The sequence below is a fragment of the Chrysemys picta genome, chromosome 23 (assembly GCF_011386835.1).
Source record: "Chrysemys picta bellii isolate R12L10 chromosome 23, ASM1138683v2, whole genome shotgun sequence".
NCBI classification, from domain to species: domain Eukaryota; kingdom Metazoa; phylum Chordata; order Testudines; family Emydidae; genus Chrysemys; species Chrysemys picta.
This window is the reverse complement of record NC_088813.1, coordinates 11,689,272-11,714,490: the sequence shown is the minus strand read 5'-3', so window position 1 is coordinate 11,714,490 and position 25,219 is coordinate 11,689,272. Positions and strand designations below refer to the sequence as shown.

The 25,219-nt window shown below is 48.0% G+C and overlaps 1 protein-coding gene across 3 annotated transcripts in view; it reads right to left on the bottom strand.

Moving 5' to 3' along the window:
* Nucleotides 1–6,273: 6,273 nt before the first annotated feature.
* Nucleotides 6,274–25,219, bottom strand: part of RUNX3 (RUNX family transcription factor 3) — a 117,071-nt gene continuing 98,125 nt past the window's right edge. For all 3 annotated transcript variants that reach the window (XM_065577309.1, XM_065577310.1, XM_024107658.3), the window contains one exon: nt 6,274–10,378. In XM_065577309.1, the coding sequence (XP_065433381.1) occupies nt 9,855–10,378 (524 nt within the window). In that variant the 3' untranslated portion in view covers nt 6,274–9,854. The remainder of the gene's footprint in view (nt 10,379–25,219) is intronic.

Sequence of the window (25,219 nt, the reverse complement as noted above, 5' to 3'; positions counted from 1 at the left end):
GCCTGTCCACCAGCGGATCAGTGAGTAGGAGCTTGAGCTAGAGAGGTGCTGAGTACAATAGCCCTTACCTAAGGCTACGTCCTCACTACAGGGGGGGTCGATTTAAGATACGCAAATTCAGCTACGCAAATAGCGTAGCTGAATTCGACGTATCGGAGCCGACTTACCCCGCTGTGAGGATGGCGGTAAATCGACATCCGCGGCTCCCCCGTCGACGGCACTTAATCCTACCTGCCCTGGTGGAGTACAAGCGCCGATTCAGGGATCGAATGTCGCGTCCCGACGAGACGCGATAATTCGATCCCCGAGAGATCGAGTTCTACCCGCCGATTCAGGCGGGTGGTGTAGACGTAGCCTAAGAGATGCCAGTAATAAGCAAGGGACTAGGAGACTCAGAGCAGAAAGAAACAGTCTGTAGAGTAAAATGAGGACTGATTGTTCACAGTGATAAAATATGGGCAGGCTCTGCTGAGAAACAGTCCAATGAAAAAGAGTCTCATTCAATTACATCATGTAATGGCAGACACTGCTTATATATATATATTTATATATATTTACATGCTCAAATAAATTTGTTAGTCTCTACGGTGCCACAAGTACTCCTGTTCTTAGTGCTTAGATACTAATGCTAGAAGTCTAAATAATAAGATGGATGAACTAGAGTGCCTCGTATAAATGAGGCACTTGTCTCCAGGAGCTGGGGATTTAGGGAAAACCAATAGCACAAGACTGGCGATAAAATCATGAGTTGTTGTTTTTCAATAAGTCTTGGAGCACTGGGAAGTTCCAGAAGACTGGAAGAAAGTTAACATTGGGCCAGTATTTAAAAAGGGGAAACGGGATGACCTGGGTAATTATAGGCCTGTCAGTCTGACATTAATCCCAAACAAGATAATGGAATGGTTGATATGGGACTTGATTTAATAAAGAATTAAAGGAGGGTAAAGTAATTAATGCAAATTGGCATGGGTTTGTTGAAAAATAGATCCTATCAAACCAACTTCCTTATCTTTTTTTTTAATGAGATTACAAGTTTGGGTGAGAAAGGTCATCATGTTGATGTCATAGACCTCTGTAAGGAATTTGACTTGGTATCACACCACATTTTGATTAGAAAACTGGAACAATATAAAATTAATCTGGCACACATTAAATGGATTAAAATCTGGCTAACTGATAGGTCTCAAAATGTAATTGTAAATAGGGAACATAGAATATCAGGGATGGATGGGACCTCAGGAGGTCATCTAGTCCAACCCACTGCTCAAAGCAGGACCAATCCCCAATTGAATCAGCCAACAGATTTTTGCCCCATATGCCTAAATGGCCCCCACAAGGATTGAACTCACAACCCTGGGTCAAGCAGGCTAATGCTCAAACCACTAAGCTATCTAGGTGCATTTCTAGCGGGATCTCACAGGAACTGGTTCTTGGGCTTATGCTATTTATCAGTGACCTGGAAAAAAACAGACTCATCACAGATAAAGTTTAAAATGGCCCAAAAATTGGGGGAGTGGTAAATAATAAAGAAGACAAGATTTTGGTAATTGGGCACAAGCAAACAATATGTGTTTTAATACAGGTAAATGTATACATCTAGGAACAAAGACTGTAGGCCATACTTACAGAATGGGGAATTCTACCCTGGAGAGCAGGGACTCTGAAAAAGATTTGGGGGTTGTGGTGGATAAGCAGATAAATGTGAGCTCCTGGTGTAACTCTGTGGCCACAAGAGCCAAGGCGATTCTGGGATGCATAAACAGGGGAATCTCAAGTAGGAATAGAGAGGGGTTTTTTTACTCCGTATTTGGCACTGGTGCGACCACTGCTGGAATATTGTGTCCAGTTCTGGTGCCCACAATTCAAGAAGGATGTTGATAAATTGGAGAGGGTGCAGAGAAGAGCCATGAGAATGATTAAAGGATTAGAAAACCTGCCTCATAGTGAGTGATAGACTCAAATAGCGGAATCTATAGGTTAACAAAGAGAAGGTTAAGGGTGACTCGATTACAGCCTATATTGGGGAACAAATATTTACTAATGGGCTGTTCAGGCTTGCAGAGGAAGGTCTAACAGGAGCCAATGGCTGGAAGATGAAGCTAGACAAACTCAGACTGGAAATAAGACGTAAACTTTTAACAATGAGGGTCATTAACCATTGGACTAATTTGCCCAGGGTTATGGGGGATTCTTCATCACTGACCATTTTTAAATCGAGATTGGCTGTTTTTCTAGAAGACGGGGGCACTAGGAATTATTTGGGGGACATTCTATGGCCTCTGTTCTACAGCTGACAATGGTCCCTTCTGGCCTTGGAGTCTATGAAACGCTGCCTCTGTGAGACGTGCATGTCTGAGGTTCAGTGGGGACAGTCTTCTGGCTGAGTCAACAATGGCCCATTACAGCAACATGATGCTGGGGGGGCTGCATGGCTAACGGTGTGGTCTGTTGGCTGACATGTAAAACTGATGGCCTGGGACTTTAACTGTTTGATGGCACTTTTCACAATGACCTAGTAGCTCCTGGGCAAATTTAATTTCAAGTGAGTTATATCCTGCCTTGTGCGGCATATTCCCCATCTCTCACTCATATTTGCACCTGGGCAGAGTTCCTCGAGGCAGGGTGCACTGGGACGCCTTCTTGGATCAGTGGCATTTTCCGGGGGTCTCTGCTTTCTCCCCACTGGATCCCTTATTTGCAACTCCCCATCTCCATTTATCATCCCCTGCAATCTCTGAAATTCTGGGGTCCCTCCCTCAGCTGAGGGGGCTGGCCTTCTGTTGTTCTGGTAGGCTCCACCCGCCATCCCAGGACTTGACTTAGGCTGCTCTAGTTTTAGTTGGGTAGATTGTTCTTCCTCCATTCCAAACCTCCGCTGTTGTGTGCTGCTGAAGAGTTGATGCTTTTGCTCTCTGGGATGGGGAAAGTGATCCTATAGGGTAGATTTATACAGTTAGCATACAGAGTTTGTACAAAAGCACTTTGAGATGGGGAGGGGGGAACGCTGGGAACTCAGGAAACCTGCATTCAGTTCCTTCATCTGCTGCAGACTATCGAATGGGAATAATTATACTCCCTTTTCTCCCATGCCTTGTCTATTCAGAGTGCAAATTCTTCCCAGCAAGGTCTGTCTCTTAGGGCTTGTCTGCTCATCTGGCCCAGTGATATAACTAAATCGATAGAAAAAACAATGTAGTCAAATGAGTTCAACCCCTTTTTATCACCTAGAGGTATAACTACACCCACACTAGGGGATTGCACTGACCACAGTACATCTTTTTCCCCCCGTACTGGTTTAGCTAAATTGGTACAAAAACGGTGTAGACCCATCCTAGCTCCGTGTCTGTATACTGCCTACCACAAGAGGGTTCTGATCTCGTGGGGGGGCCTACATAAATAATAATAAGCAGTGACAGGATCTAATAAGATCAAACCGGAATTATTTCAAGGAAGTCCTGTGGCTTGTATGATGAGGAGGTCAGAGTAGCTGATGACAGTGGTCCTTTCTGGCCTTAGAATCTATTAATGTGTTTGGCTGACATGTGCTGTATACATCTAAGATTATTAGCATTCCAATCTACTCTGTTATCTACTTGATTAGTGACGTCATTCATTTCCCCACCCTGATTGGGATGGCTTGGCCCAGAGGCTTCCAAAAATGATCACCTGCTACAGGTTTAACCAGCATGCCTTAGAATTGCTGCTTCCCATTAGGACGCTGACAAACCCCGCATGACTGCAAAGATCACCTGCAGCAACTGCATGAAGCCCATTCAAGGTGGGGGGGGCAGGTTAGAGACAACATCAGCTTTGCAAAAACTGTTCGCAGCGTTCAATACTGCTTGGGAGCTGTCTCTCTCGCGTGGCCATTGGATGGTGATTTTATGCCAACATAGGGTGACCAAATGTCCCGATTTTATAGGGACAGTCCCGATCTTGGGGGCTTTTTCTTATATAGGCTCCTATTACCCCCCACCCCCTGTCCCAATTTTTCACACTTGCTGTCTGGTCAGCCTATGCCAGCACGACAAAGGGCCCCTCGCTCTTTTTGTCGGTATGGCTTTCAACGGGGCTGCATGTCGCTCGGCTCAGTTTGGAATGGAAAGTTCCTGTGAAGAACAGTTTCATCTCTGGGTGCTTCCTCTTCCAGTAGCTGTGAAAAAAAGACAGTTCCGCCTATGGCTTCACTTGAAACGCATTTCCGTTGGCCGAGGCTGTGAAGCTGAGTTCTCACCCATATCAGCTTTTATTGTGGTTTCTTTGGGGTTTTTTCCCTAAATGCAACCATGGGCTAACGTCATGCAACCGTGTGCAAAGGCGTAGCTGAAGCATTGCTCAGCATCAGAACTCTCTCACATGCCGCGCTCCTAATTTTGTGCAAGCGCCTTAGCGCTCCAGGCAGGGCCTGGCTTTTTGAGATGTGTTTGTACAGCACCCAGCTGGCATCTAGGCATGGCAGTGCTGCAAAATAATAAATAAAAAGAATTGCAGGAGTTGGCTCTGGTTCGCAGCAGCCCAAGCCCCTAGGAAGCTTGGCAGAAGTTTTCAGTGCAATCTGTGGTGTTGCTTTTCAGCTGTAATTGTGACACAGTGTTTGTGGCTGCTGAGGGACTTAGTGCTTGTTTACTAGGAGTGGGAATAGTGGTTACTGTAGTCTGCTGGGCATCAGCATCCCCGGCATCTATTCATTTATTTTCCTGCAACTGACATGCTACCATGCGTAGCCATGGCCAATTCATTGAGCGTTGGCTACACGTTTTGCTGAAGTCCGTAGGAGTCATTCCATTCATTTCTTTAGGCTTTAGATTGGGCCCGCAATCACGCCATGCCTCAGTTTACTACCCATCGGTAATGCAGCGATCATGCGGATTGACTTAATGCGGTATCATTAATAAATGGGCTGAGTTCTGTTCGCAGAATTGCTGGTGTCACTCTGGAGTCATGCCATTGATTTCAGTGGAATAGCTCCGGATTTACACCACCTTATTTTAGATTGGGAGCTTGGCCCAATTGTTGTCTGCTGTTGAAGCGCAGTGGAATTTCCAGAGCCGGTGGGTTATTAAAACACAAAGATCTAAACATCCGACTTCTGCGAAGAGAGTGGTCAAAAATCAGGTCTCTAACGAGAAGCCAGTTTCCACCTGAGCTATGGAGCTGTCTCAGCAACTCCATCTTTACCTGGCCTGGGGCATTTCAGCTCTTTTGCGGTGCACGCAAGTTTGCGTGGAGCTGAGCTATGGGCTAGAGTCACTTAAAAACCAGGTTTCAGGAGAAATGATTGATTTGGTCTCTCTGGCAATGAGTAGGGGCTGCTGTTTGGCATGGAGGGGATACCCCCCAGCCCATGCGTTCTCTTGGGAGGATGGTGATAGAGAAAAAGGGGGGGGTTTCAGCATTATGCCACACCAGGCACCTTTCCTTGGGCATGATTCTCTTTTCTCACCGGTGTGAATCGGGGCTGATGCCATTGGAGTCAGCGTTACATGAGCATAAAGCCTGTGTGAGGTTCGGTGCAGGCCCTCTCGCGCCAGCTAGTCCACTGCATACATTCTCTGCACATACGCCATCCAAGGGGACTTTTAAAATAAAGTAAGAGAGTGTGTGTGTGTGTGTGTGTGTGTGTGTGTGTGTGTGTGTGTGTGTGTGTGTGTGTGTTGGCAATCTGGAGCTCAGGGCTTGATCACACTCGGTGCTGAGCAGCCTCTGCTTTCCAAGGCGAATTCAGTCTGAGTAGATGTTCTGTGCCTCAGTTTCCCCATCTGTAAACTGGAGCCAATTATCCTGACGCACCTCTCAGGGGCACAGTGAGTTAAATGCCGTAGTGGGCCAAATCTCTAGCTCGTGTAAATCAGCAGAGCTCTGCTGAAGTCAGTGGCGCGCCGCGGACGAGCTGAGGACCTGACCTCAGGGCCGGCTCCAGGGTTTTGGCCGCCCCAAGCAGCCACAAAAAAAAAAAAAAAAAAAAAGCCGCGATCGCGATCTGCGGCGGCAATTCGGCGGAAGGTCCTTCGCTCCGAGCGGGAGTTAAGGACCGTCCGCCGAATTGCCGCCGAATAGCTGGACCTGCCGCCCCTGTCCGGAGTGGCCGCCCCAAGCACCAGCTTGCCAAGCTGGTGCCTGGAGCCGGCCCTGCCTGACCTCATGTCTCTGAGATGCTTGTAGCTCCTCAGGTGTCAGGCACTGGGGACAGGGGAAGCATTGGGATTGAGTTTGGGTATTTGCACAAACACTGGTGAGCAGCACGAGGAAATCGAACAGGCGGGAGGCACCGCGGAGACTTGTAACCATACATTTATTATTCCACGTGGAAAGGCCTTAAAATGATTACACAGATGCCTGACAAGATAATCACGTACAGTTGATAAGAACATCGACGTTTATAATAGAAAAGCAGAACTGGCCACTTCGCTATGGCTTCTTACAAACTCGAGTCCACCTATTCACAAGATAGGCTAAGAAGAGGGGGCCCGATCCTGCGCTCACTGAAGCTAAAAGCAGCAGCATCGTCCTCAGAGAGAGCTTTGCTAATGACTTCAGTGGGAGCAGACCCCCTCCCTCCCCAGTGACAAGTGCTACAGGTAAAAAGATGGGCTACATATTAAATATAGGGAGTTACCTTCAAGTAGGGCTGGTATATTACACGAATAACCACATTATTTGGTATTACTAGCATTTTTGCAATGGCCATCATAAAATTCCATTTAAACAAAACAAATAAACCATCTCTGCCATCTTTAGCTACAGAAAGCGCTTTCTTCTATTCTCACTTTTTGGTTGGTTCTGTTTTTGACCCTGCACACGCAAGTCTAGGAAGCATGATTAAGAACTGGATCCTTCAACATATTTAAGAATTATATTATTATAACAAATAAGACCAAAAAAATTAGATTTTACAGTTAAATATTTCGTAAGCCAGACAAAGGTTTTACTGTACAAGCGATTGTGCATTTTTTTTTTAAAAAGCAAATGATAGTGCAAAGCAAATTCTTTTGGCCCGTCTTGCGACCATTTGCATAAAATAGAGGTGTCTGTATTTACACCTTCATATGACAATATGTCATAAAGGAACATAGTTGCAAATATTTTTTTTATTTTTTTTTTTGGTTTTTAAATACTCCATGAACACCATTACATTGGTATGAAGAATTCCTTATTTTCTTTGTGCTTTCTATCAGTGGAAATATTGTATTGATGAACTTGAATGCATCAAAAGACAGGCCGCCATTGTCCAGTTTGACAGACAGATATCAATCAAGAGGCCTGGGCTTGCTGTTTGCTAAGGCAAGTGGAGTGTGCAGTTTTTAAATCCATGAGTGGTCATTGCAGCTTTACAACTAAATCCAGGTGCGTATGATTTGATGTCTCAATCCCATATTTAAACGGTAGTGCAATTTCTCTGCATTATATGTCACTTGATTGCTGGAAAGATACTCACTGAGATTTGACAAGCCAACCATCTTTGCTTTAGCTGTGGTGCGTAGGATGGGATTTTCAAAGGCACCCAAGGTCTCATTGAAATTCAACCTTAACTCACTCAAACATAAGCAACCAGATGCCAAATAATTCTCATGATAACTTTAAAAAAACCCCACTGAGTAGTAGCAGGTTCATAATCGGTTAAGGGGAAAAAAGGGGCAGTTCTGGGCCTACATCATCCTGCCAGACAGATGCTTACTTCCAGCCACTTGCTTTGTTAAATACTCACAGGGTTATTATGAACGTAGAACTAAGCGTCAGCATTATTATTAATGCATCTCATCTGAAGTGGCTACACAACTACAGGAGACCTCTAGTTCAGATCCTCAACGATACTGACGCACCCAACTCCCACGGGGCCGTCCTATTTAACAAGACTGGGAATCGAATCCTAGGCCCTGACTCTCAACCGCCCGTCGCCATGCACAGTTATTTACACCAGCGCTAAGTGGAGGGAAAATGTTTCCAGTTTGGTTTAGTAGCATTTTGTATCCATTTTGCAGGGGTGTACATGTTTCACTGCTACACGGGAGCAGGACCCCCTCTGCTTAAAGTAGCTATTGCAACACACGCGTCCTGGGTTCTGGTCCCACCCACCCCTGCCACTGGTGTGCTACGTTCAGTTTTCTAGTGTGGCAGTTCTTACAACCCAGTTGCAGGCTGATGTGGCAAACTGTTATACAGGCAAATGTACTTTATTCACAGGAGTCGTCTCATTGTCTTCAATGGAACAACTAGTGTGAGTAAGGTTGTGTTAGGATCAGGCCCTAATTCCTGTTTGAAGGCCAGGGAGCTAACTTTTGTCAGCTAGCAATGCGGAGGGGCAGTATGGTCCAGGGAGATCCCAGGAATGCTGGGTTCTAGCCCCGACTCTGCCACAGAGCTACTGTGTGATGTCCCCTGTTTACTTCCTTGCGCTTTGTCTATTTCAGTTGTAAGGTCACGGTGGAGGATGGTCACCATGTGTCTGTGCAGCACCCAGCACGAGGCCTCTAGCGGCTGCTCCGTTACCAGTGGTATGCGTGGGTCAATAGTGCCACTGAATGTGGCCTTAGACAAATCCCTCTACCTCAATTTACCCGTCCGTAAAATGGGGATAATAATAGTGCCTTAAATCACCACAGGGGTTGTGATATGAGGAATAATTATGCTAAGCACTTTGAGATGAGAGGTGCTATAGATTATGATTTCATTTGTCTAAACCCCCCCCAAAAAAGGGAGTTACATTTTATTTAAAATTGAGGGGTCATTCAAATCTCAGTCAGTACTTTAAGAATCAGCTGACAATTTCCTTTCTTTAAGCACAAATGCATGGTGTGTTGAGCCACTCTGGGTGTAAAAATGGAAGAGAACCATAAAATAAATACTAAGTATTGCCACAGCTGCCTGTGTGCCACTTGGAAATGAGAGAGGAGAAGCCGCTATCCTGGATTTCATATTATTCCAAAGGCTTCCGAGTCTTCTTTGCAGCAAACATGTTTGTAAGTGCACCTCACACACTGGATTGTCCCAAACGCATTCTTCGTCTCGGACGCAACCATCGAGACTAACTAGAAGTAGCAAGAAATTAACGTCCATGTCAGGACAAAAGGAAAACACATTGTGTAAAAAAGTACATCTCATGTAAACATATGGGAAGGGGATTGGGGGGAATCAGCCATGTTACTGTTAAAAACAAACAAAAAATCACAATACAACCACTTTCAAAAGCATATCACAGCACTTGTTCACATGGCTGATACCTGCTCACTCGCTAGCAACGTTCTTCTGAGCCTTAACTGCGTCAGCGAGAGCCAGTCACATCTGTTTTGCTGTAAACAAGACTCACGTCTCAGCTGATGCGGGCAGCTCTGGTATCCTTACTGAGTTCGTTTGGTGGTTAAAGGCCCTTTTCTAGAGGGGACGAGTGGCTAAGGTGTCTTAGTTCATTCTTCTTGCATTTGCAGAGAGATGGACTGGCTGATTTCTGGGGCCTTTTTAAAATGTTCTCTAACACCTATGATTCTGCAGGAGGGCAGGGTTTTTTTGATTAAGAGCGAGATGATCGATAGGCATTCTGCACATAGCCATAGCTGCGCAATTAACAAACATCTGATTCCACACACTCCTATATACAATCCGCCCATTTCAAAGAGACCAAAGGGACCTTACTGAGTGACCAATTCAAGCCTTGTGGATGTGTGTCTTGAACTGTTTACAGCTCTGGTCCGTCTGTGCTTGCCAATTACCTATATTGATGAAGGAAGGATCCTGACTTGCCTTCAGATTGGGAGGCGGCCCGTGCTAGGCCTCATTTTGCTCTATTCGCGCTTGACAGGAGTAACACATTGGTGGGCGTTTTATTCGGTTCAAGTTACACGTGCCTCCTTGAGTCCTTCCTAATAGGGTCTCCAGACAGACTCATCCATCCTCCCGGTGGTCGTCATGGCCGTAGGCGAGTTACTGTGACTACCATCCGCATCCACTCCATCATTCTGATTGGCAAGGTTGGGATTCATTAAGTTGTTGCCCGCCGAAGCACTTGTGCAGGAGGACAGCATCCTTGTGGGCGAGCGCTCCCCCCCCGCCACCATGGAGAACTGGTATGATCCGGACGACGTACCGTAGTACAAATGGTAAGGGGAGGGGTTGGTTTGGAAGGGTCCACTTTGGTTCTGGGTGGAGCCAGGGTAGGGTGGCGGAAGGTAGGTATGGTGGAAGCGGGTTGTGGTGGGCATGCTGGTCATGCTGATGCCACTGATCCCCGTGGCTGACGGCGTGGCGGTGTAAGGGAAGGTCGCTGACATCGCGCCAGGGTAATGCATCCGGGGGTCGGAAAACCTGGTCTCGGCGAGGGTCGGCAGCGTGGGAAAGGAACGATCAAACTGACGTGGGTCAGAGAAGGGGCTCAGATCCGACGTGCCTGTTTGCAAGAAAAGAGAACATTGGCTGGTTAGGCTTTGCCTGCTGGAAAACGAAGCCCACAGCTGACGGGTGCGGCTTTAGGGTGTACTTGGGGCTGACGCTTCACGCGCAGAGTGAGTGATTTGGCCAAACAGGGTCCTGTGAATAACAAGTCCAAAGGTCTATTCCTGCCTCTGCCACAGGAAAAAAGCCACACTGATCTAAACACCTTTATACAGGTAGAACTGCATCCACACCATGGGGCTGCGCTGACTCCATAAAGGGATTGCATCCACACTGAGGGACAGCACGGACTTAACGGTATTGGTTTCTAAACCGGGTACAAAAGTGATACAAAAACTGGCTGCAGACCAGCCCTCTTAGCCAGCATTAGGTCTGTCGCTAGCCTTTCTAGATGGCAAAAGGAGTACAGCCTTTACTCAGATCAGTCCGTGAAACTGAAGAAATTCTAACCTATGCCCCATAAATAAACAATTTAGGAGTGTGAACAACAAAACACAAAGTAGGGATCTAACACCAATCAGCTGTTGTGTAACAAAGTAGTGTTACCTAGTGGCTAGAGCATTGGACACTGGCTTAGGAAACCTGGGTTCTATGCCTGCCTCTGCCACTGGTCTGCCGAGTAATTGTGTGCAAGTTACTTCAGTGCCCCGTGCCTCAGTTTCCCTATCTATAAAATGGGGATAATGTGCTTGGTAAAAGCTCTTTGAGTTCTATGGGTGAGGTATCTTTGCACAGCATTGTATAGTCCTCTACAGCATGGTATACAGCCTGGTGTTGGTGCTGTAGTACTTATGTCTCCAGCACAAGAAAAAAAATTCGCAGTAAGAGGCACATTCTAAATCTGCAGTTAAGGAGAGTTGTGGAAGCTAAAAAAAGTCCTAAAGTCATTTGTTTAGGCCAGTCCGGTTTCCTGCCCTAAAAGCTGTTGTTTCTTATCCACGAAAGAACGGGGATCAGCGTATTTCTCTAGCGGTTTAGCCGTCTCCAGCAGAAAAAAAAAGAAGCTATAAACACAAAAAAATTGTTTAGCCATTGCGTGGGCTGTGTAGCAAATAAACCGGCACAGGGCCCCAGACAGCCAGTCCCCGAGCCAGTCAGTCAGGCCCCCTTGGTGTACACACACGCACAAACAGAGCCAGGGAGGGAAAGCCGGAGTCTAGGCCAGGTCGTTAAGCCTTCGTGTGGGTGGCCTGTCCATGCTGATAGCATCAGGGGATGGAGCTGATAAACACACAGCTGAAAGCTCCCATGCTGAGCCACCACGTCCCTGCTGCTTTTTGCCTCTGTTGGGATAAAGAGTGGAAAACTTGGTTCTTCTGGCCAAAAGTCAGATGGAGGGGCAGGGAGGCCAATATAAAGTGGCGTCCTCTCTAATGCCCTCAGACATTGGGGCAGCCCCCGTCTGTTTGGGGGGAGGTCAAGGAGATATGGAGCCACCCTTCACCACTGCAAACCCAAAGGATTTCCCAGGCAGACCAAGCTAGGAAAGGGAGTCCAAGGTGGCATGTTTCCCAGGGGAGCACTGGGCCTTCTCATGAATGTGCCTTAAGTTCTGTGTCATTTCCCCCTGGATTCCAGCACATCTCTGGGCATGGGGGACCTGCTACAAAGCAAAGATGAGCCTATACCCCTAGGTGGTATGAGTCACTGCAAAGCCTACGCGCACAAGGGCCTAGCGTTGCCCACCCTATGTTGACCTTCCTGCAGTTCATTGCGGGGGAGGGCAAGGTTTAGCCTCATGGTTCTTGACCCAACTGTGAAAGCTGCTGGTGGGCCAATGCTCTGTTCTTGTAAGGGAGGGATAGCTCAGTGGTTTGAGCATTGGCCTGCTATACCCAGGGTTGTCAGTTCAATCCTTGAGGGGGCCACTTAGGGATCTGGGGCAAAATCAGTACTTGGTCCTGCTAGCGAAGGCAGGGGGCTGGACTCAGTGACCTTTCAAGGTCCCTTCCAGCTCTAGGAAATAGGATATCTCCATTTATTATTATAGTTACAACCTCCCAGCCCCTGCCGGTGGGTCACGCTGTACAGTGGGCAAGACGTCTTCCCAGCCTCTCCACTTCTGGGCTCTTGGATTATTCCTGGTCTAACCAAGCAGCAGCAGGAGAATGGAGCTGGCCAAGGGAGGTACAAGAAAGGGGCTTCCCTCAGCCCTATTCAAAACACCACCTTCGCCTGAGACTACGGTGCAGAGCAGCTCTCCTCAGATCCATGGTCTCCATGCAACGTGACCTTAGAGTCCCAGCCCGAGCCACAGGCTGACTAGCACCATTGATTTCAATGGAGTGGCACCCCCTGACACCAGCTCTGAATCTGCCCCATTGGGTCAACCCGGGCTGCTCTTTGTCCGTCCCTAGACCAGAATACTGTAGTTTTTTACGGTAGCTTTTTTCTGTAATGACAAAAGACAAGTGGTGGGATCCGTCTCCATACATGGCTATACAGAGAGGGCGCTTTGTAGGTTGCACTGTATCCCTAAGACATGAGCTTCCTGAATGCCAAAGAATGACATGTCACTGGATTAGGCAGAGGGAAATAATACAGTTAGAAGCTGTGTTTCTGATCTTCCTTATACTGGTGTGACTCTACTGACTTTTAAGGCTTCACTCCTGATTTATACTGGTCTAAGTAGCTGGTCTAAAGCTACAGACCACAATCAGAGCTGGCCTGTAGCTTTCTATCAGAAGAAGAATTATAACAGTGAGATCCTTGCAAGTGGGTAGGAGTGGAGACTTAGTTTAAAGGGGAGCAAATAGATGAGACTCCCCAGGGGTGGATGTGAAGTGCAGCGTAGTTACTCTGCCTTTTTCTTAGATGTGAGGATAATTAATAAAGCCCAACCTAGATGGTGCTTTTTCAACCCAAAATGCTTTACAAAATTATATGTATATATTGTAAAGCAGAACAAACTCCGTCCATCCACCACCAAAATACAGCCCGGCAATGTTACTCAGCAGTTTGGGACAGGAAGTGAAGAAGAGGGCCCTGTCCTACCATGAATGCAATAGGCTCTTAGGGCAGAAGAAAGGAATGACTCATGTTGGAATTTGTCCGGTATCTCCTGGCTAACACCCTTATGCTGCTGGGAGAGGCACTGTCCGATTGTTAACCACTGCAAATGACGGAAGGACCTTCACTTGACATCTCATCCTAAAGGCAGGATCTCTAGCAGCACAATATCCTCCCAGGAAGCCATGAATCCACAAAAGAGACGTGAAGCACCAACAGCCCTTCCTCATGTGCCTAGGTGTTGCTTGGAGATCTCCCATCCAAACTTTGGGCTGTCTAGACCTGCTTAGCTTTTGACACCTGATAAGTTCCCAACACAAGAAGATGGCACGGCTGCATAAAAGGAACAGAGCCGTTCCGTGATAAGGTGAAGAGCACCACCTATTGAATCACAGCCCGGCCTCCGCATTGCTTCCTGCACATGCCATTTCATTTGTAATCTTTGGCCTCTTTTGTCACGTTCTCAGGGAAGCAGTCTCCAAATTTGCTACATTTCTCCCAGGGTTAGGCCCATCCCTGGGAATTCAGCTTCACACGATGGGTCAATACCGATGATGACTCTCTCACATTAAATGGTGAGCAGACCGCACCAAGCTACGTCCCAACAGCTGAGCCAAGAGGCAATTACTTTCCTTCATTATGTTTCATATGCCCATAAATAACATTCCATAAAAAGCAAATTGAAATAAAACATAAGTTCTCAGGGCACATTTCCCTTTGCCTCTATAATACACTCAAAAGGGGGTTATTTTTAAGCCAACTTTTTATTGGTCTGTACTTGCAACACTTGGCAATCCACACTTGCTACTATTTAGACGCAACAGTATCAAAGTGTTAATTACAGGCCCTGTGCAGGGAGCTCTGTGCAAAAGGACATGGCTAGGTCTATGGAAACTCCTTCTACGGCGTGTGAATCCGGCTAGCTTTCCAGGTGTCAGCGCTTACACCTCAGAACAAGCCGGTGACACAGAGATAATGAGCCAGATCAGGGCCGGTGCTATCATTAAGGCACCCTAGGCGGTTGCCTAGGGCGCCAAGATTTGGGGGTGCCAAAAAGCGGTGCCCCCAATTTTTTTTTACAGCGTTCCTTCGCCCCCTCCCCGAACGCACCATCGCCGCTCCACTTCTCCCGCCTCCCAGACTTGCGGCGCCAATCAGCTGTTTGGCGCCGCAAGCCTGGGAGAGGAGGAGAATTAGAGCGGGGGCGGCGTGCTCAGGGAGGAGGCGGAGCAGAGGTGAGCTGGGGTGGGGAGCTGCCGCACGGCTCCCCGGGGGAGAGGAGTTGCCGCGGGGGGGGGGGGGCAGGACGGAGGGGGGGCGGGGAGCTGCCGCAGGGCTGGAGGGGGGGGCGCAAGGTGGAAGTTTCGCCTAGGGCGCGAAACGTCCTTGCACCGGCCCTGAGCCAGATGCAATGGAATTAAACCAGGAGCAGTATGCTGCCCTCTATGCAGAATGCAGGCTCAGTAGTGTTGAGTCTTTGCATGTTAAGTAGTGGTATGAGTCTCATCCTGAGTCAACGTAAACTACAGTGTACACTTTGCAGGTTCGCTGCAACACACCTACGCCTCTAATAGTCTATAGCTATATACCTCTGACCACCGAAATACAGCCACCTCAGTGCTGGCGTGCCACAGCGCAGAGCGGTTTAAAGGCAGGAAGTGAAGACAAATATCTTGGCCATCTGAAACTTTGGGAGGAATAGGAGGGGCTGGACCTAACTCCCCATGCTGGAAGTTAGCCAGGAGACTTGTGCTAACATCACGCTCGCAAACAGTGGTCAGGCCCTGGGTTTAACATCTTACCTGGAAGAAGGTTTCAGCTTTTACAGAGCAGCAGTAAAACTTGCCCTGATTGTTTGTTTTTCAATTCTCATCCTTCATCTCTGGGGGCTTTGTCCTGCCAGGAAAATCCAAACAGTGGCCACGGAACACCACACCACCTCTCCGTATAATGGCAGCCTTTGTGTTCTGAGTCCCCACTCCCCCCGTCCCACCCACCTTTCTAATAGAAAGGCAGAGAAATGGCTCCATCCTGGAGCTGTAGACACTTTACACAGCCTCGAAGCCAACGGGAAAGTGGGAAATATCCTTATGGCAGATCCTTATGGCAGATCTGCCCAAACAGGGCAGACGGGGGAGGTTGACAGGCTGGAGGGACGGGAAAAAGTTTCCTGGTGTGCTGAATAACAGTGTTAGTTCTATTTATAGCCACAGTTGGGTTGTAGAACAACCTCCCAGGGATCAGAACGGGTGTGCTGCGGATTAGCACTCCCACAGAATATCCCCGACTGCTTGGGAGCCCGCAGCCTGCACTCCCGGAACGGGCAAGGCCCCGCTTTGCATAGCCACGCGTACAATTAGATATCGTCGGGCCTTTCCGGCTGTGATAGCACTCATTCCAACAAGGCGTTAATACAAACGCTGAGTGGAAGGTGGTGCACCGAAGGGCTTTAAGCTCAGGTTTTCCGAGGGGAAAGGCATTACCCGCCAGGCCTTAATGATTGAAGCTTTTTGTCCCTCACCGAGAGACATGTGTCTATAGTACCTACAGCTCACTGCCCCACAGTGATAGCCAAACCCTGCCCCAGGACATCAAAACTGCAGCTGCTGAATGAACGACAGAAGTGGGGGTTGTTTAGTGAAGCTAAAGCAATGCCGGCGTAACACACTGGTGACCGTGTGCTACAGGTTCCCCGGATAATATGAGCTGGTACGTTCCGGCCCCTGCCTAGGGAACCTTGCCTCTGGAGCGCCAGGTGTAGCAGCTCCTGCCTTTCATCCTGACAGGCTCCTGTTCAACCCGTGGCGTGTTAGCCAAGGTCAGAGCCAGCCCATAAGCCTGGCATGCGTCATGTGGCTAGACAGCCCTGTGGATAGCACCCAGAGCCCACCCTGAGACTGAATCAGTCCAGTGCCTAGATGCTCTTCCCACGCTGCAGCGTTTGGCGCCAGATCTCCTTTGCACAGGCAGCCCTGTGGACCGATGCCATGCGGCACTCAGCCGTCAGTTACTGCGATTTACGATTGAGGTGTATGTTTGGGCCACTTTGGAGAGAATGTTCCTATTTTCACATTGGAAAGTTATAATCTGGCCCCACTTGGACTTGACCAAAGGACCTTCAGCTACAAAACTGCAGCTCTCCCATGCTGGGTGAACATCTCTTTGTGAAGCAATAGGCGCTTTTATATCAGGCCTCAGATGACAATATCACTGCAAAGTGATCAACACCTGGACGAGACCTGACATTCTGTCCACTAGAGGGCAGTGGTGCACACAGACCCCATTCCAGACACTTTACACAATGACATACAGGTTGCAAGTGGCGACAAAAGATGGTCTTAAGTATCGGGGGTAGCCGTGTTAGTCTGTATCTACAAAAACAACAAGGAGTCTGGTGGCACCTTAAAGACTAACAGATTTATTTGGGCATAAGCTTTCGTGAGTAAAAACCTCCAAAGAAGTGAGGTTTTTACTCACGAAAGCTTATGCCCAAATAAATCTGTTAGTCTTTAAGGTGCCACCAGACTCCTTGTTGTTTTTTTAAAAGATGGTCTTGTGGCAAAGACACCGTCCAAGAGATCTGGATTCAGTTCCCAACTCTGCTACCGCCTCTTTGCGTCACTGTGAACACATTACTTAGTCCCCCTCTGCCTCAGTTTCCCCCGTAAAATGGAGATAAGAATAATATTTTATTTCCCCCATCCAGAGTCGGTCTCGCCTGTTTAGACTGTGAGCTCTGTGTGGCGGGAACGCTCTCCAAGTATGTGTATGGACAGCGCCTAGCACAACAGGGACCCGCTCTCAGTTGCGGTCTCTAGGCACTGCTGTCGTACGTATAATGATGAACCTGTGTTCCTGCAGCATTCAACCAACTCTATCCCAAAAGAACAAACCAAACAACAGCAGCCTGAAGTTTTACACAATTAATAAGCACAATTAGTTAGCAAACGATTAACTGTAATTCGTCACCAAACTAAAAATTTTCCCTACGTATTTGCTGGGCATTATTGTCCTCTAATGGAATTTGGAAGGATGTTCATCTTGCCTGAGTTCCTAGTCTGCTCTCAGAAGAATCACCCTTGACGTTCTGAATCATAACAGCCTTGGCAAGTTCCAAATAAAACAGCTGTATTAACGTGTTCCATAACCACCTATTGCAACAGCAAAGGAACCTTCTGTCACATTAGACAAGCGATCAAGGGGCAATCTCGAGTGAACATACCATTTGCACAACCAGCTAGGCGCATGCCAGGAAAGTCAGAGTTAGTACCATGTAGTTACAGTCTCCTCACCAGCCCTTCACTCCGTTTGAAATCAGAGCTGCTTTTTAAACTCTCTCTCACACCCACCCACACCGACACACAATCGACTGCATCTAACACACACACACACACACAATCCACTGCATCTAAAACACCCATCTGCAACGCTTTGCATCTGCAAATTTACGATGGCTTAACTTGGTTTCTAGCCGTCCAGCCCCTTTGCTTTTTAGACCCTGGCAATTTGAGCTTGAGTATTTCAGTTGTCCAGTTGCCAATCAAAATATTTGAAGGAAATGTTTATTTTCTTCTCGAAATCACACCAGCTGCTGCACTAACTGAATAAGCCCATTTAGATGTAAGAATTTAACCATTGTAAGATTGAACCGAGTGCCCAACTACTCCAAAATCTGACCCAATCGCCCAGCGGAAATGTCAGTGTTTTGGATGGGAGATTGGGGAAGCGTGGAATGTGTATTAACTAAAAGCCATGGAGAGGTCAAAGCCCTGATTGCTAATGGCACTGTCTCGTAGTTGGGCTCGTTCTGGCATCGGGATTGTGTGGAGGAGCAGGCCAGCAATACACCCCGTTAGTTAATTGTGCCAGGGCAATATGCACGTTTTTAAAGCCCCCCCCAACCCCCCTGCTTTTGCCAAGCTTCAGACAAACCAGCTTTCAAAGCCGTGTAGCAACTGAGCCCAAGTGACAGAGTGTCCCACCAGCTTGGGAGCCAATATAGGCCTTTTCTGGAGTTGAGGAGAGAAAGGACAAGCGCGGTACCAAATACCTGCTTATTAACAGCACCAAAGCCCTAGCAGGTCAGCAGCGGGAGATGCCGGCTCGCGAGGAGCAAACGTGGGGACGCTTTGTGTCATGCAGCAGAAGGGAGGCATGTCTCTGGTGCGGGGAGGAAAGTTCTGCATCCTCACCGAAGAGCCGCTATCTGTCCCAGGAGGGCTGGGCAACCCAAACTCGCTGCCTTTCGGGGCCTGCACCATTCCCACCGGACCTGATCCCCTGCCGAGCAGGAACAGTCTAGGACACAGGAGCCGGCCTTCACTGGGGAGATGTGACTGCAGCACGTGTCAACATACCAGCGCTAGCTTGGATCGAGCGAGAGCCAAAACCAACAGTGAGCAGCAGTGCGGTGAAGCCACGGCAGCTCAGGCTGCAGCAGCATTGGCTAGCCACTCAAGTACATACCCACGCTGCTGCAGCGGCTTCCCTGCCATTGTTCTTGGTGCTAGGTAGCTTGGGGACATCTGCACATGCTCCAGTCACACCTCTGACTGAAGCGGAGCCATAGCTCAGGGCACATGGGGGGACAGGGGAGCCACTGATGAACATGTGACTGGTTTAGGTTACAAGGAGGAAGGAATTATTTTGGGGCCATGGGAAGTCCCTGGGTATAAATAATCTAGGAGCACAGAGGATGAAGGGGGGGCAGAGAAAATGTAGGCTGACCACTAGGAAACACGGCTTACCGTGAAGGCTAATAGCCAATGGGAAAGCAGCGATGCTTTGCACTGCCCGTCATCAAAGGTGCTTCACCCAGTTACCGGGTAAAACTATCAGCTTCGCCATAGAGTGATTGGTAAGCCCAAGTCTCATTTTCAAGAGTGAATTAGGCACATAGAGTGGCATTCACAAGGGTCTTTAAGTGTTTAACTCCTACTGAACCAGTGGGCGTTAAGTGCCATAAATCCTTTTGTGAATCCCGCCCTTTGGTGCTTTTGAAAATTTTGCCCACCATAAAGTGTCATGAGCCTCATTTTATAGATGGCGAAACAGAGGCACGCCAGGTAACATGTCTTCCCCAAGTAAGTCAGCAGCAAAGCGCTGTGTGTGTGTATGTGTGTGTGTTTATAGGCCCACACATTTTTTTCAGCTTGACTCTAGCCGTGTGATGTGTGTATGTACATACCTTGCAAAATTGACATGAAAAAATCCAACCCGGGGTGGGGTGGGGGGGAAATCTACTTTCCTGCCATGTGGCATGATGATTGATGACAAAGTAAACACTAATGATATTTTACACTTCTGTATACAATTGTGGCTGTGAAAGACAGCGAGTAGTGGGGGAGAAAACTGCTTCTCTACATCTCTCTGTGCCTCTGATTCCCCCCCCCTTCCCTTCTAGTTTTTGTTCTCCTTGTACCTAAATTGTCTTCCAACATGCTTCAATTTTCTGCTCGCTTGCTTCTCTCCCTGCTCTTTTGTACTTCTAATGCCTGGTCCACCTGGGAGTACGAGCAGTAGGTGGTCACAGAGAGAGACAGTGTGTTCTCTAGAATAGCCAATCCACCCGCTTTCTAGAGAGGATTCCAAACCCTCCCTTAAATGCCAGTTCTCATGGCTAATACTTGTCACCACTCACATCTGTGAGCGAGTTCATTTACTTTCAAGTCAGAGTCGACAAAGAAGAAGGTGAGAAAAAAAAAAGGTGAATGTTTCTGGAAAGAAAACCGAAGAGAGTTTATTTTGGGGCATTGAAAAGCCAAGGTGTGAACAGCGTCCGTTGCAACAACCAGCAAAGCGGTTGTTCTGTATCTGATATAACTAACTCATGAACTACATGTGATTACTTCCTCTGCTGTGTCTGAAATACCATACAGCTTATCTGAGCATCTCAGGGGCACTTGCTTTAGCGGGTAAAGAACATTTACGACTTGAAACCTTCTGTTTTTATAAATGTCTTGAAATTTAGAGCGATATGAACATACACAGAGCCCTCCGATCTACTCACCAAAATCCACCCAAACCCACTTCTTTGTTCCCAGGGCCTTAAATATCATTCCATTGACACATCTCAGCTTTGCTGGGCACTGGAGCTCACATTCCCAAACGTATTTCGGTGCCTCACTCCCATGGATCTCCCATGGGAGTGAGGTACCCAGGTGTCTTTGTGAATTTGGGCCTAGGCTATCAGCATTCTAGCTCACATTTCACTCTGCACCTGTATTGCAAAGAGTAGCAAAAGCCCTGATTGGCTGGTATTCGGTGAGATTGACAGCCTGCAGCCCGACTACCTCACGAGCGGTGTGTCAGGTCAATACTTGGAGGGGGAGACCCTTAAGGAAAGCCAGTGTGATCAGTAGGCAGCATTTATTTTGCTCTACGGTCCCCAAACCCGCCTCAGAGCACAGGCCTGTGCAACAAGGCAGAATCCTACCGACTTCAGTGCAATTCTCTGCTTCCAGGGGGTCTGTGCTAGACGATGTCAGTGAAGCATCGAGAGCTAAGTCGGTGTGGACTGAAGCAAAACCAAGATCCTGACCACTCAAGATCCCACGGCCCACCCGCAAGAGGAGAGCTGTTAACCCCAGGTCGAAACCAAATTCCAGGTGGGCTAGTTACCTTCGATCTTACGCAGCTGCAAAGGAAGAAGGTGTTTTATTTCACTTCATAAACTGTTGCCGGTAAACAGCTGCCATGCTCTAATCCAGCGGTGGCTGCACATCAGTGGTAGGTGAGCGATTGCTCCGCCTACTCTTCATGAAATAAAGTGCTTAAGTGCTATTATTGTGGCTCAGCGTGATGCTGCATTTCTTTACGAGGTTATATTCCATCTTTAAACATTTGAAACTCGATTCATTTCAGGGAATATTGTCCAATGTGCAAATCTAATTCACTGGCTCAGAAGAGCAGTTTAAAGACAGAGGAATACTCGGAGATAGAAAGAAGCCAGGAAACCCATCTTGGTGTGTTCCTTCCTTTGAGGCGAAAGTTATAGCCCACACTGTATTTTCTTCCCACTAATGCTTGCTTAACTTCCTTTGGAAACAATTTAGTAGCTGCTTAGGGTAGAATGTTTTTAATCATTAAGAAACAGCTATTTTAAAGAGACTATAAGTCAATCTGGATGGGCTCTTGGAGGACCAGGGAGGAGAAATGAAATGTATTGGCTAGGTCTATAGCTTAGAATTTAACCTCAAAACAGCCATGTTGCATTTCTGAGGCTGGGTCAACACTACAGTCATTACAATGGTGTGTGATGCTGCAGGGCCGTAATGGAGACACTTGCTACATCGCCAGAAGGAGGTTTTCCCGTCGATGTAGTTAATCCATCTTTCTGAGAGGTGGGAGCTAGGTCAATGGAAGAATTCGTCAGTTGACCTACCCCCTCTACACTTGGGGCGGGGAGAGTGTTAGGTTGACCTCATCACACCATTCAGGATGCAACATTTTTCATAGCCCTGAGCAATGTAGCTAGGTCAACCTAATTTTGAAGTGTAGACCACGCCTGAAACACTGGGGTACTAGCGGCTATGCCACGAGACCTATTAAAAGTAATAGAGTACTTTACAAACATAAAAAAAGGGGAAGGAAGATTTTCTTTAAGTGCATATGGTAAAGCAGTCTTCTAGTCTTCACTAGGAGGGTGGTGAAGCACTGGAATGGGTTACCTAGGGAGGTGGTGGAATCTCCTTCCTTAGAGGTTTTTAAGGTCAGGCTTGACAAAGCCCTGGCTGGGATGATTTAGTTGGGAATTGGTCCTGCTTTGAGCAGGGGGTTGGACTAGATGACCTCCTGAGGTCCCTTCCAACCCTGATAGTCTATGATTCTGTGGCCTAATCTATACTTGAAAAATTGTCCTGGGTTTAACTAAATCGATTTAAAATCAACCTGGTTTGAATCCCTAACATAGCAGCACCGAGAGCGGGATTCTCAAAAGCGCTCAGCATTGGCCTCGCCCTCTTTCCACGGAAGTCAGGGGTCACTAGGCTTCAATGGCAGCAAAGTTAGGTTTGCAAATTGCCCCAATAAGCCAGACCCATTTAAGTTGGGGGTTCAACTAGTTGAAGTGCATTTACACAAGGTGCTGCCCTGGTTCTAACCAGATCAATTTCGTTAAACCAGTGTAATTGTTCTAATGTAGCAAAGACTCGAGTCTCCCTGGTCCTTTCCAGGGGATTTGCAAGAGAGGTGACTTATATTTCATTTTTATTTGGGATCCTTAAAACGCATCCTATTTGTGCACACAGCTAGTCTATATCACCGCATGTCCCTCTGACTGGTATCATCACACACCCTGCTGCAGGCGTGATATTCGCCTTCCCTGAGGGAACCTTGTCTTTACACTGTACTGTGAACTCTTCAGGGTGGGGGCTGTCTCCTTTTTATGTCTTTGAACAGCACCTTGCACAACTGGGTCCCCGATCTCGACTGGAGCCTTTGGCTGCTACCGCTGTCTGCCTGAGTCTGCAGGCAGTTTGAAACAATAACTCGGAGAGGTGTGCGCTACCTCCAGGATCCTCTCGGGGGTCCTGACGCTGAACCCTAATTTGGCTTGTTTAAAAGTCACCCTTGTTAATTATTCCATTGCTGGCCATTTGAGGAGAACTGGCCAGTTACTGAACTATTGTTGGATGCACTGGCCTGCGTTGGGGTGGGGTGGGATGTAGCGCAGCTCCTGAGAGGTTTTGGGATGGGGCGTGAGGAATTCAAACTCCCCTGCACCATATTTAAAGTCGCCTCCATTCCCCACCCAAACCAGGGAAGATGCATCCCCATCCCTTGTGTCCCCAAAGCCTCCCTTGTCTCATGGTCCCCAGGATACCAAAATGGACTCCCCAAGGGATCGAAAACCCTAAGCCCCCCTGCAAACCATCCTCCTTCCTCCGAGCAGCTTCTACGAGGCAGTCATGCCTTGTCAATGCCAAACTCTGCAGCACGCTGCAAATGTGGAGGGGTGGATGGGGGGGGGGGTAAGGTGAGGGGGCACATTAAATGGATTGAATTGAATATCAACATAGAAAAATAACAGGGGGCCCGGCTGTGATTGTACTGGATAGGCAGGGCAGGCACACCCCGATAAATGGAGTTGCAGGGGGTTGTGATGCTTAATCCAGGGGTCCCTGCTATGTAATGTAGGGCTCGTGAGCTGCAGTTGGATACAGGGCTTGCCCAGGATTCATTTCTAACCAGGCTAACTTCTTGGCTTATAAACCATCCCTAAGCCAATCCCACTGGGTTACCTGCAGTAGCCTGGTCTTGGGGAAGAACTGCCTTATGGATTAAACATAGTCCTGGGACTCAGGAGACCTGGGTTCTAGTCCTGGCTCTATCACCCACTTACTGGGTGACCTTGGGCAAATCGCTACATTGCTCTGTGCCTCAGTTTCCCCCGCTATAAAATCAGGCTATTAATAGATTCCAAGCTTGGAAGGGACCACTCTAATTATCTACCCTGCATTCCCACCCAGCACAAGCCCTTAATATAATGAGCTCACGGGGCTGCTTATAAGGATTGATGGGGTTTAGAGGCCTTCTTAAAGGTCCAGAGCTAGGTGCCACGAACCGGATTCTCACAGGTGCTCAGCGGCTTCCACTGACATGAGCTGGGGACTGCTCGGTGCCTGTAAAAATCCCGCCCCAGCATTCTGTGGAATACCACTGGCATGTGGCCGGAGCCCACCCCCACCAAAGTCAATGGAAAGTTTCCCATTAGCAACCGTGGGATGAGAGCCGGATCAGGTTCTTCCGCATTTGGGTTCAGGGAAACAATTTTGAAACACCCAACAGGAAGGTGACAACGTTTCTTGTTTTCAAAGGAGCCTCCCTGCCTCCCCCCTCCCCCGCCCTCCTGCAACAACTGATACTAGCGAGAACCATGTCAGTTATATGGCAGTGAGTCATTCATGAAGCCCCTACAGCCCAGGGGCCCCGACTGCAGCCAGAGGAAACGTGTTGCAAGTGCGGGTATAAATCATGTCACACTTTGCTTTGTCACCGTCTTTGGCACGAGGGGAAGGGCGCTTGAGGTTTGGTCTGGGTTCGGGTCAGCTTGGCAGTTTGCAGTAAGGATGCGTCCCGTCTCAATTCTAAAAAGGTAGGAAAATTCCACATGGGAAAACCAAATTCTGCCAGGCGAGAGGCACGCCGCCCCATCCACTTGTGTTTCGCCATGGCTGGAAGAGTTTGGATTTGTGACATCCGTCGCTCACGCACGCATCATTATTTTTAAAAGCCCCCATTTTGGGGTGGTCTGCTATAAAAATAAGCTGCCCTGTTCTCAGCTGCCCCCAAGGCATGGCTAGGTGTAGGTGGGGGGACGTTTGTGCCCCAGGCCCAGGGCTGATTCTGTGCTGATCTGGTTCCCCAAGGTGCCAATGGCCCCCAAGCCCTGGTCCTGCAGCCAGGGATTGCACGGGTGCTGAGATGTCCTTTCTCCTCAGCGTAAGCCTCGCATCTGGATCCACTGTCTTTGAGTATGTTTTGTGTTACTTCAGGCTTGTCCACACATGAAAATTAATCCAGAATAAAGTAAAGTATGAATTTAAAGCAGATTAAATATTCCTGATTAACTCTGTGTGTAGATGCTCTTGTTCAGGAATAAGAGTGCCTTCTTCTGAATGATCTTAACCCAGGGATTAAGGCACTCACATTCTGGACTAAGAGCGTCCACACGCACAGTTAATCAGGCATAGCTGCTCCAGAATAACTCTTCATGTAGACAAGCCCTTAGTACTCTAGAATGCTGGGTTGTGGCCCTGCCCTGCTCCTGTTGACTCATTGGTAACGTTCCCACTGACTTCAGTAGAGCAGAACCAGGCCCTTCTTT